Consider the following 14,511-nt stretch of genomic DNA (forward strand, 5'->3'; position numbering starts at 1 on the left):
GAGTAAATAGGTAGGTTACATCACAAAAGGGAATTAAGGTTGCAGATGGAAAAAAGGTTGCTAATCAGCTGACCTTCAAATAGAAAAATAATGCTGGATTACCCGGTGGGGTCAATGCAATCACAAGGTGCTTATGGTAGAAGAAAAGCAGAAGAGTCAGAGGAAGGGGTGACTAAGGAAAAAAGATGCAAAATTCTAGCTTTGAAGATGGAGAGGACGGCCTGGTCCCAAGAAATGTTGACTGCCTCTAGAAGCCAGAATAGAAAAGGAAACAGATGATCTCCTTAAACCTCCAGGAAGAACATAGTCCTATTGACACTTTGATTTTAGCCCAAGGAGACCTTGGCCAGACTACCCAACAGAACTATAAGGCAGTAAGTTTGTGTTGATTAAACCACTAAATTTGTGGTAATTTGTTACAGTAGCAAAAGAAGTCTCATATAGCAGGTTTCTGGGCCCTGTGACGAGTTGAGACTTCCCAGAGAAAAGGAGAAGTGAGGCAAGGCATCTCACGGTTGATGAGCTACCATTTTATTTGTCAGATCCAGTGAAAGCTGGCCAGGAGATGACTGGGGTGCACGTTGACTCATTTCGCTGATTTCTTAGAGTTTCTATTTTCATCTTCTCTTTCATATTCCTTTTACCAGAAAGTAACTTAACCTATCTCCTGCAAGGAGGACTGGAACAAATCACAGAATATCTATATCACCAGAGTAGAGAATATCTGATAATATATACCATAATTGGATTTTGCTATGAAAAGTTGAATTTTGCTATAAAAAGTTTTTAACACTGAGCATTTAACACATTAGGCAGGAGAGGTGCTAAGCATTTTTACATAGATTAATGTAGAAGAACCTTATGAAAAAGATACTATTGATTACTTAAGCCCAAGATTACTCTTTCTTGAATTCCCCTACAGGAATAGATTTCAATGGATACCCCATACCTTAAAATTAAAACTTTGACTATTAAGTCTGTGTTTAAGTCTCATACTTCGGTTCTCTTATTGGACTATTCATTTTCCAAGTAGGATTTATGATTTTCTAACTTAAGACAGCTCTTCAAGTTGTACCCTCCACACAAATACTTCTCCCAATTCATTTACTCCTGTTAAAATGCTGCCTATTATTCATGATTCACTTCAGGTAATAGTTCCTTTCTTGAGGCTTTCTAAAAGCTCTCCCTTCCATTCTCAAGTTTCATAATGCTTTGTTTCAGTCTCTTCTTGGGCAATGATCACTACTGGTATGACATGCTTATCTCTACCACCAGACTTCAGTTCCTTAAGTATCGGGGTCTTCTGAGTTTTGGCATAGCACCTTTTTATTCCTGTAGGCTATACAATGCATTCCAAATTTCCACATCAAGATGTAGAACATATCGCCCTCAAGTATCCCAAAAGTGGGAATATGAAACTTGCTCCCTGATCTTCACCCCTGCAAAAGCATTTGTAGATGACAAGGTGCCCAACTTATAAAGGGAAGGGGCAGTGCAAGGAGATGTAGAAAGAATGCCCTCCTTTGAGACTTTGGTGAGACCACTACAGTAGACCCATGGACGTTAAATATGAGTGAAGTCCATGAGGCCACTCTCTACCACAACTGTCGTTTCTAGAGAACTGACTCACTGACCCCGTATCTCCTACTGTTTAATTTTCAAAATATAAAATGAAGCTTTATTTGTTCTTCTGATGGCATCCTAAGAAGGACATTTCATTTCCTCTAAATTGTTTAATCTATAGAGGTCATGTAGAGTTCTAGGTTTAGTATTAGAAGGATTGAATTTCTTTCTATGGACTCAAACCCAGAAACTGCACACTGGCCTATAATCATTATCAATGTGAAAGACCAGATCAGTGTTTTACGATTAAAAAAAGCAATAGAAATGAGAACCAAAAAAGCCTGTAAAAATGAAATCAAGTTTTAATTCGCCACTGCTTCATTAATAGGGATTCTAGCAATAAATCAGTAGTTTTATCTCCAATAACTAGGGAAGCTTCCTAAACCTGTCCGGCAAGGCTCAATTTCTCAAGTAAAATCACTATTCTGAAATCAATATATAGTCTGCTTAGTTTAAAATAAATGCTACAAATCATATTTCTAAGTTCACACTCACACACCTCCCCCCCCCAAATATATGGACATTTTCTGACACCAATGAATCTGTCAGTGCATGATGGAAATGAAAATGCTAAAGGAATAAAATTAAAACAATATATAATGCTCCATGGAGCTCTGAAAACCTATGATTCTCCAAAACAAAAAAGGAAAATAGCAACATTAATATGGTTTCTAGCATCCTACATAAGCATTTATTCAATTCAATGTTATTTAGGGTACAGCCATTGCTCCTGGTATATAAATGGCTTTTATAGGGGACCGAATTTGTTTTAGAGAAATACTGTAGCAGTAGTTCAAGCATTCAAAATACATTTTTTAGTAAAGTTTGTACCAGGACAGTAGTACCTTGTGGTCTATTTTCAACTAGATTGAAAATTCCATGAGGGCAGAAGGAGTATTTTGCTCTCCATTGTATATTCACTACTGAATCCAACCACCTAGTACAGAGTAGGTCTTCAAAACATATCTGTTTCATTTATTAATACTATTAGCTCTGTTGAGAGAGAGGAGGTACATAAAGCAATACCAATTTCCTGAAAATAAATCAAGTTTTCAGAAGTCTAGATAGAATTAGACACAACTTACCAGAATATTTCACAATATAGAAAGAAATGGGACAGGCTATTGCAAAAAGCAAAAATTCCATTAATTTGTAAACATTTAGTGCTTAGGGGTCACTTGATGTCAAAGTGATTTCACCAGAGTCACTGAGATTATGCCAATATTTACTGGGGCTGTATCAAAGTCCAGATTGCCTTCTTTATAACCACATGGAACATTCAAGAACAAACTCATTTATCATTCAATCTAGATAGTATTTAATTACATGAATCAAAGTGGGTTCAACTGGTATGAAAACATTTAGCAGCACTCCCTGGAGTAAGGAATCAATTTGTAATAATCATATTGCAAGTTAACTTCAGTATTTGTTTTTTCAACCATTAGAAAATGATTAACATCTGCTTAGGCTTATAAGATATAGGTATTCTCTGGATAAATAAGTGAACAATTTTTTTTAATCAGAAACATATTTTGAGTAGTCTATCTGTAAGATACATGGTACAACAGCTTCCTCTACAGGTTATTTGAGAGCTTTTTACCCTTAATTCTAAACTTTCTCAGTTGACTCTTTTGAGCTGCCTCCCTTGCTTCTATCAAGCCCAAGGTTGAATTTCTAGAAAAAATGGTTCCAAAACCATTTTAAATCTTATGTAGTTGATCTAATTTCCCTCCCTTTTTTTGCATCGTTATTTTGAATTTTTTTTAATTTTTAAGTTTTATTCAAATCCAAGTTACTTAACATATAGTGTAGCATTGGTTTCACGAGAATTTAGTGATTCATCACTTGCATATAACACCCAGTGTTCATCCCAACAAGTGTCCTCCTTAATGCCCATCACTGATTTAGCCCATCCCCCACCCAACACTCCTCCAGCAACCTCAGTTTGTTCTCTGTATTTAAGAGTCTCTTATGGTTTGCCTCCCTTTTATTTTTCCTTCCCTTATACTCATCTGTTTTGTTTCTTAAATTCCTCCTATGAGTGAAATCATATGATATTTATCTTTATTTCACTTAGTACCTAACACCTGTGGATTCTCATGCATTTCGGTACAAACACCAGTTGATTTAATTAAAGCTACTTAACGGGCGAATCTGTAGTGTCTGCTTATATCACATGTACTCACATTCCCATAATGCACTGAGTGAAACTTTTTTGGATGAAGTGAGAAATCTGAATCTGGAAGGCCAGAAAAAATATTTCTTTAAATGTTCATCAGAGGTATGCCCTTTGAATATAGGCTCTCACTTTGCATGTTATTGAGTGTTCAGCAATATCAACAAAAATGGACTTCTGTATTTTTATAGGGAACATTAAACAAAATTAGCCCTTATGCATTAAACAGAAAAGTTCTTATTGGAGTTATTTTTTGTGGTTCAAAACACGGTAAGTTCTGGGGGGCAGGGGGAAGATTCCATTTAATATTTCTAAATATTAAAAATATTATTATTTCTAATATTATTAGAAATATTCTTAATATTTCTAAAAGGAATTCTTTTGTAATCCCTTGTATGTGATCTTATAGATATGAGGATATAATCTTGTACTAAATTTAGGAATTTAATACATATGGTTATTTAAATTCCATTTGATTATTTCCAGGAAAAACTCACCTCCTCAAAAAGGTATTCATCATTTCAGTTATCAGTCATGGCTATAATAAAGTTCTCACACATTGAACTAAAATCTGCCACCAGTTTTTCTTAGCTCTACCTTAGGAACAACATAAAAGCCTGGACATCCTACATTAGGAACAACATAAAACAACTGTGGACATCCTAATGTTATATCCTTCATTATAGGATGGCAGCTCTCCCCTAGATTCTTTCCCCCATGCCCTAGTGGTCAGTCTCATTGAATATCATTAATGATTAATGGAAGCTTTCAGCCCTTTGAAATGGTGACAATATCTGACCTTGCAAACTTGTCAATACATTTCAGAAAATGTACTAGATGTGAAGGTTCTCAGCTGTAACAAGTTCACTGCAAGTGGCTTTTTATACTCCATTGACTGTTAACTTTATCAATCCTACTGTCTTGTCCTGGTTTCCAAGAGGATGTGAGATTTGAACATGTAGTTTCTTTCCCACTCTGATTTTGATGGTATTTGTAATAAGGGGGCGACTCAAAGTACTGCTTGGAATGTCTCTGTCCCCCAGTTCTGACTCTTCCCACTGCAGTAATATACTTTGAACAGTCCACCTGAAAGATATAGGGGGCAACAGCTTCTTCTGCAGGAGGTCTTTGCCATTAAATCTAAAATCCTAAAGAGAACTTTTCAAAAGAAAAAATTTTCCCTAGTCTATATCCATGCACCACCACCTCCACAGCAAACCATAGAAGACCAATTTCTACCCTGGCTTCCTTATGTTCATGCTTTCAAAGCCCTAACTGAGAGGCAAGGGCATGTGGGAGGGTAAATGCATGACAGAAGTTGCCATTGTATCACCTGAGATGGTTTTCTCAATATTTACAGTCCAAGAGAAGTTGCTAACCCTTAACACACTTAGAAACTCGGCAGTTTATATACTTCCTACATTTCTTTCCAAAAGATGTATCATTAAATGTTGAAGGTTTCCTAGACTTACTTGCATAAATGAGTCAGGGAAGGACACCATGGACCACTTCCACACATCTACCCTATTGTGTTATGTAGTAGGGATGTTGCGCAAGTGGGTCTTAATCTGTAAAGAACTCTTCTTCTGTGGGAACGAGCTCTTCCCAGCCACTTGAATGGACCTGAGAGTGGGTTCATTTGATTTTTCTGTTCCCTTAAAGAGGTCCCTCTGATCCTTTTGAACCTCAAAACAACTACCTCATAAAAGTCACAGGAAAGGCTGGTTTGTTTAATGGTCAAATATTTGTAAGTTCTTTTGAAGTTGAAACTACTCCCCCCCAGATCAGGACTGTTTCAGTCCTTTTGCCTATGGTGGCAACAAGAGACATGTACAGTTTCTTCTCTGCTTGTTCTCTTCTTCTTCCTCATGCTCACTCAACTGCTTTTACCTCTTCCAAGGTTAACAGAAAAGGGACAAGCTAGCAGGAGAAGCAAGCAGCAGGAACATTAATTCAATGGACAGTTTTGTGAGCTAGTGTTTCCACTAGTTATGGGAAATATTCAAAGTTGACACTTTATGGGTTCGTTGGAAAGCTCTTTGCAACATTTCTGGAATGTCTGACATCCAGCTGGCACCTTAAAACTTCCCCTTGGGCCTCTGACTTTCAAGTTGTCGGACTCCACACAGAGATGTCCCACTGTTGGCAGCACACTGCCCTCTAGACAGGCCACCCCTTCCTCCCCCCAAATTAAGACAACTCCAGATCAGATTGCTCTCCTGCTTGATCTATATAAGGTCCACAGACCACAACACAGCTTCCCACTCAAAGCCCTCACCTTTGCTGCCCCAGGCCACTTCACTAGCCCCTCTCACCCTCTAATATTCTCTAGTCTGAATCAGACACCTGCCATTGTACCCCAAACCCCAGGGGTCACTATCAAGGTCTGTTTTCCTTTAAGCCTCTCTCAGTGCTTGAAGCAAGGGAAGTGCTTTCCACCATTTCTCCAAACCCACCTCACAGGCTAATCTTTTTTTGGGGGGAGAAAATTGCCAAATTTCCATTTTCCCCCCTAAGCTGAATTCCTAGCCTTCCCTGATAGAATTTGAAGTGGGTAATGGAGTTATGGTGGCAACACTAAGCCACAAATCTCCTTTAAAGTCCTGCATTAGAGGGGCTAGCTCTTCACTAAGTGTGTATGGGCATATGCTCACCATTTATGTTTTGTTCTTGTTTCTTTCAAGACCGTAGTGAAATGGAGACAAATAAGGGAAGGATTAAAAGTTACATTTTTAGCATTATTATAAAGAAGTGACATAAGAGACTGATTGCCCTATCAGTAAGTTCTGACATTTGACTTCTCTGCTTTCAGTATTAGGGCGTTTGTTCTGCTGTTCATTACAATGCATAGCAGGCCATAAAATTGATCTGTAGGAACCCAGCTAGAAAGGCACCCAAAAATGAAATTGTATATAGATATTGAGAAAATGCTACCTTCACCATAGATGCATCATGAGGAAGACCTATACATATAACGTTACATTCATTAGAAAGGAAAAGATACCAATTTTTCTATTTCTGGTTCCTAGGCCGAGATTATGAGAAGGATAAAGTTTGCAAGGAACTTGCCAATCTAGGAAAAGATGACTTCACATCTTTGTAAGTACGAGGTATTCACTCGCTCTCTTGGTTACTTGACCTTGAATGAAACCACATGTGAGAGAACTTCAATTCAGCAGGGAGGGCTGAGCCACTCTCTGCACATTGTGAGAACCCAAGACCAATGTGGGCACAGGTGTTAGGCCAGTGGAGGACATCCAAAGAATCCAGTTGGATTATTGTTACTAGAGTCTAAGAATTTGTTAGCAGTAAGGTTATTAATAGAGTTAAGAGAACAAGCACAGCTTAAGATAAAATAAAATGCTAAGAGTATATACAAGGGCTGTGGCAAACAAAAACAAGACATAGAACAGGATTACTGGGGAGGCTTGAGAAAGGAAAGAATAGAAGACTTCTTGGATAAAACCCCCAAATCCAACTTCCATTTTACAAGGAACATTTGCCTAGAACAAAAACTATTTTTTAAAAGTGAACCTCAGGTTCTTTTCACTAATCAATGTATGCAATATTCTGGTTAAAGACTGAACAAATTTCATGTTTTAGTATGTGCAAATGTGAAGTTTCTTAAAATTCTAAATATATCAACCTACTGTTTTCCTCAGATCAATGGTCTCATACAGCAGAAAGTTTCCCAGTAGCACATTTGAACAGATCAGTCACCTTGTGAATGAAGTTGTCTCCTTGACAGAAGCCTGCTGTGCTGAAGGGGCTGACCCGGACTGCTATGACCTCAGGGTAGGTTCATGTGGCTGCACATGTCCTTACGGAGTCACAGAAAGAAGCCAAGATAGGCCTTTATGCTGTATCTTGGGGAAATCTTAGACATCAACTCCACCTACTCCAAGTTTGAGAGAATTACCCCCAGCCCAGACCTATTCTAGTATAATGAATCAGTTTTGCCCATTAGTCCTACAAGGTTCAAATGAAAAGACTGGGATATCTATTAGTTCATGAACCCCTTGAAATAATGCATTCTGTGTACCTTAAAAGCCTACCCATACCTATACATTTATCATGTTAAGACAGGTACAACTGTCCCAGAATAGTTTAGTGTTGGCCTCAAGTTATTTTGGGTTTCAAAAATTGCCTTATATACATACACTAGGTTCTGGGTTTTCTCCCTTTAAGTATAAATGCAGAAGTTAAAATGCTGAACTGACAGGATTCGAAATGTAGACAGGACCTGAAAAAGGTAAAAATACAGGTGTGTCTAGCAATTTACTAACACAGTTATCAGGCCTCATGCAAAGGACATTTAGATGCATCTTGATAGAGGCTTCTACCGACCAAACTCTCTTTGTTCAAGCCTGCAGAAATCATGCTCCAAAGATCTGATTTGAATATATCCTAAACAGGGGTGCCTGGGAGGCTCAGATGGTTCGTGGGTTCTAGCCCCACATTGGGCTCTATGCTGACAGCTCAGAGCCTGGAGCCTACTTAAGATTCTGGGTCTCTCCTTCGCTCTCCTCTCCCCCACTCATGCTCTGCCTCTGTCTCTTTCAAAAGTAAACAAACATGAAAAAAAAAATTTTTTTAATCCTACACAATGATTAGTCTTACCTATTAATTGCTTCACTGGGCCCTTGTATATGTTCTAAGAATTTTAAATCAATTTTTCCCCCACCATCAATTCCGTAAATACCTATCATTTCAACCAGACCTTCTATACCACTGTAAAATAAACTACCAACCATGATCAATAACAGAACGCGTTTTTATCTTATTTACATTTTATTTCATGCATTAGTTAACTGACCCCTTGACCTGAGATAAGCCCCAGGATTATAGAGACAGATCACATGAAACAGAGATGGCATTGCCTTTGTCAGGGATGGGAAGCATTTTTAAAACCATGTTGATACTTTCTTTACAAACTTTTTTTTGGAAAGGAGATAATAAGAAAAAAAAAAAAAAAGGACAATTTCCAGGGAAAGAAATGGAAAGGAAAAAAAAAATTCACCAACAAGAGATAAGGATGAAAAGGAGTTTCTAAGAATTCCTAAGTTCTGAGAGTCTGAGGAGGAGATGAGGAGGAGAGGTTTACTTTCGGCTTATGTAATTAATTCATCATGTTGCTTTCCTTCATTTACAGGAAATGATCTTTAGAAGTTTTTAAAAAGATGACCAACATAAATTAAGTCTAGGGATGTCTAGGCAGTTTTCCCTAGTAAATCCCCAGAAAGTTTTTCCCATGGGGACTCTATTTTACATTTATTCCAAGTGTCAAAGTCTTTCCAAAAAGAACATTTTGCTGCTGCAATTGCTTTAGTGGTGCCCTTACTATGGGCTTAGTCTGCCCACATGTTATCAGTGCACAGTGTTGAGGCAGTAAATTAAGTTGCACCAGTGGTGTTCAATCTGTACTGCACAGGAGAATAAATATTGGGGCTTTAGGAAACAGATCCTCAGGCTGCCTCTTTGAATTAATGAATCAGTTTCTGCTTTGTAAAACCCAGGCATCTGGGCTCTGATCCTGATGCAAAAGTAGGCTCCAGCACCAGCAGGTAAGAGAATGCAAACAAATGCAGAAGACTAAAACAGTCAAGAAGAGTCTGCTCATTTAATAGAAGGATGTGACCCTTCTCCCTGGGGTATTTGCAGCAGAAAGCAGGTGAGAGATCATAGCAGAATCACCAGCGAAGTTTTTCAAATGACCTCACTTATCCCGAGATATGTTAATATTTACGTATAGAAACATTGAGCTAAAAACAAAACAAAAAAACCCACCTCTAACAGCTGCAAACACAGTCCACTTGTTAATGAAGGTTCTATTTCCGTTAATGAGTAATTAACATAAGACCCTATATTTGCCTGTAACTATGTAAATTGTCATGTTGATAAGTCATCCAGTAGAGTTTTTGGCATGGACAGTTTGTTACCGATGAGAATTTTTAGATTTAAAGACTAACAGGTCATGCTCCATGGAGAATTACAAGCCTGGAAACTTCCATATAGAAATTGACTTGTTTTTCTTTTCTCATTCTAGACTTCAGCATTGTCTGCTAAGTCCTGTGAAAGTGACTCTCCATTCCCAGTGCACCCGGGAACTGCTGAGTGCTGTACCAAAGAGGGCCTTGAACAGAAACTCTGTATGGCTGCCTTGAAGCACCAGCCACAAGAATTTCCTACCTACGTAGAGCCAACAAATGATGAAATCTGTGAGGCATTCAGGAAAGATCCCAAAGACTTTGCTGAGCAGTAAGCTACTTTCATAAGTAAAACTTCAGGGCATAAAATAATCAGAAGTGTGTCAAATCTAACCCCCTAGTCTATATAAACGCCTCTTCTACAGCAACCAGGAAATTTCCATTAAGAACTTGACTCTTCCCTAAGACTTCTCATTTCAGTCAGTGCTGATTATTATAAATGCCTTTCTCAGACAGAGATAAAATCAACTTTCTAAAACTTCCAAATTTAGTTCTATCACCTGAAGCAGAATCACTTGGATCCCCTGTCTATGTGACATTTTCAAATATTGGACAGCTACCGTGATTCCCCTTATGCTAGGGATGCTTGCATACTCAATCAGATAGATTTTTTTCTTTCCATTTATGTTAATTTTTGTGATCTTCCAAGACTAATAGAAGAATCAATATATCATCTGGCTCCTCATGAATGTTAATCAAGGAGATCATCAAATTACATGTTCACTTATGTGGTAGAACACATCATGTTCGCAACTGTTTCTAGGGATATGAGAATAAAAAAAACATGCTTTTCTGAAAATTAAACATTTAAAGTGTACACAGCTATACAATTCTATTTAGGATAATGGCAAAATACATGTCCAAGAGTCAAATGCAACGTGGCTCAGATTGGCCTTAGAATTGAAATTAAGGTCATGATTTTATAAAAATTGGTTGGCTTGCTCATCCCTGTAAATAATCAGGATTTTGCCCAAGATTTCAGAGTCTCATATAGACCCTTATGGCTTATACGCCTAACAATTAAAAAACATTTCAATAAATAAGCCTACAAATAGCAATTGTGGAGAATAAGTCAACTGGGATAGATGATGAAAGGTAAAGGTGTTTCATTTTAGTTTGTTCAATATTAATAAGCAACTATCATGGGCCATGCACTTAGTAGACACTAAACGATAAAGAGACAAATGGCCCCTCCTCTCAATTCACTTGGAAATTTAAGAAACTACTTTACTAAAAATACTGATTAAGGGACTAGTATCCTATCTCTAAGTCCTTAGTGAGCCTTAGATATTGAAATTGAACTAATGTAACACATCCTTTTTCCACCAAACTAATGAAAAAGTAGATTCTGCTTCCCACAAATGTTGACCAATACTATTTTCCCCTCCCACAGATTTATGTATGAATATTCCATTAATTATGGACAAGCTCCTCTACCACTCTTAGTCGGTTATACTAAGAGTTATCTCTCTATGGTAGGGTCCTGCTGTACCTCACCAAGCCCAACAGTATGCTTTTTGAAAGAGGTAGGTATCATTTTATTATGTAGTTATGTTCTATTTTTTTCCTCTATTAATGCCATTGAATTTAAGTAATAGTAGTTCAGATTCTGGAAGGAGAAACTTTCTAAAATGCCTCCTTTGCATTTCATTCATTGGAAAAAATATAACCAACTCTAGGAAAGATATATCAGTAAGTTCCTTTGGTCAGAATTCAGTTTTATAGTCATATAAGATAGTAGTTTCTTTTTTCCATTTCTGCAAACTGCTTTCAATGGATCTTGACCATCTAATAAGGTTCTCTCACTTATTTCCTAGAGACTCCAAATGAAACATTTATCACTTCTCACTACTATGTCAAACAGAGTCTGTTCGCAATACGCTGCTTATGGGAAGGAGAAATCAAGGCTCAGGTAAAGATTAAGCACTAATAGTATGTTTAGCTGTTTGTGTCTACACGATCTAGAATATTAGAATTCTCTAAGAAAATATTTGTGATAGAATATATAGACTATAGTCTTATGTTCCTGTAATTCTCAAAAATATAGTCCGGTTCTTTTTCTCTACATGAACTATGAATCAAGAACAAGTATACATTGTCAAATATGACATTTACTTTTAATCAACCTTTTCCATATACTTATGGGAAAACTGGTAGACCACTAGAAATGGTTTCTTCAGTATTCATATTAGCATATATTACAAACACAAAAACTCTTTTTACTCATCACCTGTTATTTCCTTGACCTATTTTTTTCTTGGGATGAGACTTCCTGAATTCTTATTACATGAAGCTTTGTGCTATATATCATGCGTATCTCTTAAGTTTAATGAATATATTCTAATTAGTTAGCTACTTTATAATCTTCACTTTGATTTTTGTGTGGCTACTGTTAACACTATATTTTAATTCTGACAGTTTCTAGGTTAACACTTTTCTCAGCTCCCCAGACTTCTAGACTTTGCTGGTTTATCTTTTCAGTATTTACAGTCTATAATTCACAAGACTTTTTTCTCTAATGGTAATGAAAAAGCCTATTTTGTGTTGGCATCAGATCCTAAGGTTCTCTAATGGTAATAGAAACTACTTTCATGAGTCCTTTAAAAAGAATCTTCTAATAGAAATACTCAAATACTAAATGGCATTTTCTCTAGACCTTCCCTTTAGTTTTCCTTTTGCATTAAGGTAATATATTTAGGAAGTAGAACATAAGGATTTATAATATAAAACCACCTATAATGTATATTATATATATAACATATACGTATTAGATCTTAGTCATTAGTTTATACTTGCATTTGTGTCTAGGAATTTATCCCACAGAAATAGCATTGAACATGAACAAAGATTTAGTAGATATGTCGCTGCAACATTTCTTTTTAAATATGAATAGATTAGAAACTTCCAAAATTTCCCTAAAATAGAGAATACTTATATCAATTGTGGTATATCCATAGGAGAATGCCATAGTTTGGATTAAATATCTTATTACAATATAATTAAAAACTATAGATTACTAGTAAAAGATACTGAAGATACAAATAAATAGAAAGATATTCCATGATCATTAATGTAAGAATATGGTTAAAATGCTCATACTATTCAAAACAATCTACAGATATAATGCAATCCCTATCGATACCCCAGTGACATTTTGGACAGCAGCAGAAAAAAAAAAAAGGCATCCTAAAATTCATAATTCATATAGAATGCCAAGGGACTCTATACAGGCCTAACAATCTTAAAGAAAAACAAAGTTGGAGGCCTCACACTTTATAATTTCAAAACACACTAATAGCAATAATGATCAGGATGCTATGGTACTGGCATAAATACATATATATAAATGTATAAATATATAAATTTATAAATGTATAAATTTATATATATGTAGGTAGATCAATGGAACAGATCCAAATTGGCCAAATTGTTTTCAACAAAGGTGCTGGGACTACACAATGGGGAAAGGACACTCTCAAATAGTTCTGAAAAAGTTGGATATCCACATGCTAAGGAATTAAATTGAACTCTTACAACAGATTTGAATATTCAAGATGGATTAAACATAAGGCCTAAGACTATAAAACTCTTAGAAGACAAAAAGGAAAAGCTTCAGAACACTGAATTTGACAAGGATTTTTTGGAAATGACCAAGAATAGACAACAAAAGCAAAAATAGATAAATGGAACTACATCAAACTTAAGCTTCTGTTTAAGGAACTTCCATAACTCAACAATAACAAAGTATTCAATTCTGTCTAATCAAGTTATTTATTTATTTATTTATTATTTATTTATTTATTTATTTATTTATTTTTATTTATTTTTGGGACAGAGAGAGACAGAGCATGAATGGGGGAGGGGCAGAGAGAGAGGGAGACACAGAATCGGAAACAGGCTCCAGGCTCCGAGCCCAGAGCCTGACGCGGGGCTCGAACTCATGGACCGCGAGATCGTGACCTGGCTGAAGTCGGACGCTTAACCGACTGCGCCACCCAGGCGCCCCTAATCAAGTTATTTAAACAGTTCTCCAAGAGATATAGAAATGGCCAACAAGCACATGAAGAGATTTTCAATATCACTAATCATAAGAGAAATGCAAACCAAAACCACAATAAGAGATCATCTCATACCCTTTAGGATGGCCACTTTCTAAATGAGTGTTGGCAAGAATGTGGAGAAATTGAAATCCTTGTGCACTATTAATGGGAATGCAAAATGGTGTAGCCATTATGAAATACAATATGGAGTTCTCAAAAATTTTAAATTAGAATCGTATGATCCAGCAATCCCACTTTTGCATTCAAAGTAGAATCTCAAGGAGATATTTGCACACCCACGCTCATTGCAGTATTCACAATTGCCAAGAAGTAGAAGAAACCTAAATGTCTTATGCTAAGCAAAATAAGCAGTCACAAGAGGACAAATACTGTGTGATTCCACTTTGTAGTATCTAAAGTAGTGAAAAATCATAGAAACAAAAGGAAAAATGTGGTTGCCCCAAGATTGGAGTGGAGGCAGTCAATTTTCAATGGGTACAGAGCTTCAATTTAGCAAGGTGAAAAGATTCTGAGGTCTGCTGTATTTACAGATATTTACTTACAGAAAATATACTTAACATTACTGAATTATATGCTCAAATAGTTAAGATGCAAACGCTATTATGTGTTTTTGCCAAAATTTTAAAAGAATACTTGTAGATCAGGAATGTTTTCTGTAACATTA

The 14,511-nt window shown here is 36.5% G+C and overlaps 2 protein-coding genes across 9 annotated transcripts in view; one reads left to right on the plus strand and one right to left on the minus strand.

Annotated features, from left to right (window-relative positions):
• The window catches only part of NPFFR2 (neuropeptide FF receptor 2), a 364,459-nt gene that overhangs the window by 334,337 nt on the left and 15,611 nt on the right, over window positions 1-14,511 (minus strand). The gene's annotated exons all lie outside the window — the stretch shown is intronic.
• The window catches only part of GC (GC vitamin D binding protein), a 31,786-nt gene that overhangs the window by 5,957 nt on the left and 11,318 nt on the right, over window positions 1-14,511 (plus strand). The window contains exons 2-6 of the mRNA XM_006931069.5: window positions 6,829-6,898; window positions 7,462-7,594; window positions 9,846-10,057; window positions 11,180-11,312; window positions 11,604-11,698. Coding sequence (XP_006931131.3) covers window positions 6,829-6,898; window positions 7,462-7,594; window positions 9,846-10,057; window positions 11,180-11,312; window positions 11,604-11,698 — 643 coding nt within the window. The remainder of the gene's footprint in view (window positions 1-6,828; window positions 6,899-7,461; window positions 7,595-9,845; window positions 10,058-11,179; window positions 11,313-11,603; window positions 11,699-14,511) is intronic.

This window comes from Felis catus, chromosome B1 (genome assembly GCF_018350175.1).
Source record: "Felis catus isolate Fca126 chromosome B1, F.catus_Fca126_mat1.0, whole genome shotgun sequence".
Taxonomy (NCBI): Eukaryota; Metazoa; Chordata; class Mammalia; order Carnivora; family Felidae; genus Felis; species Felis catus.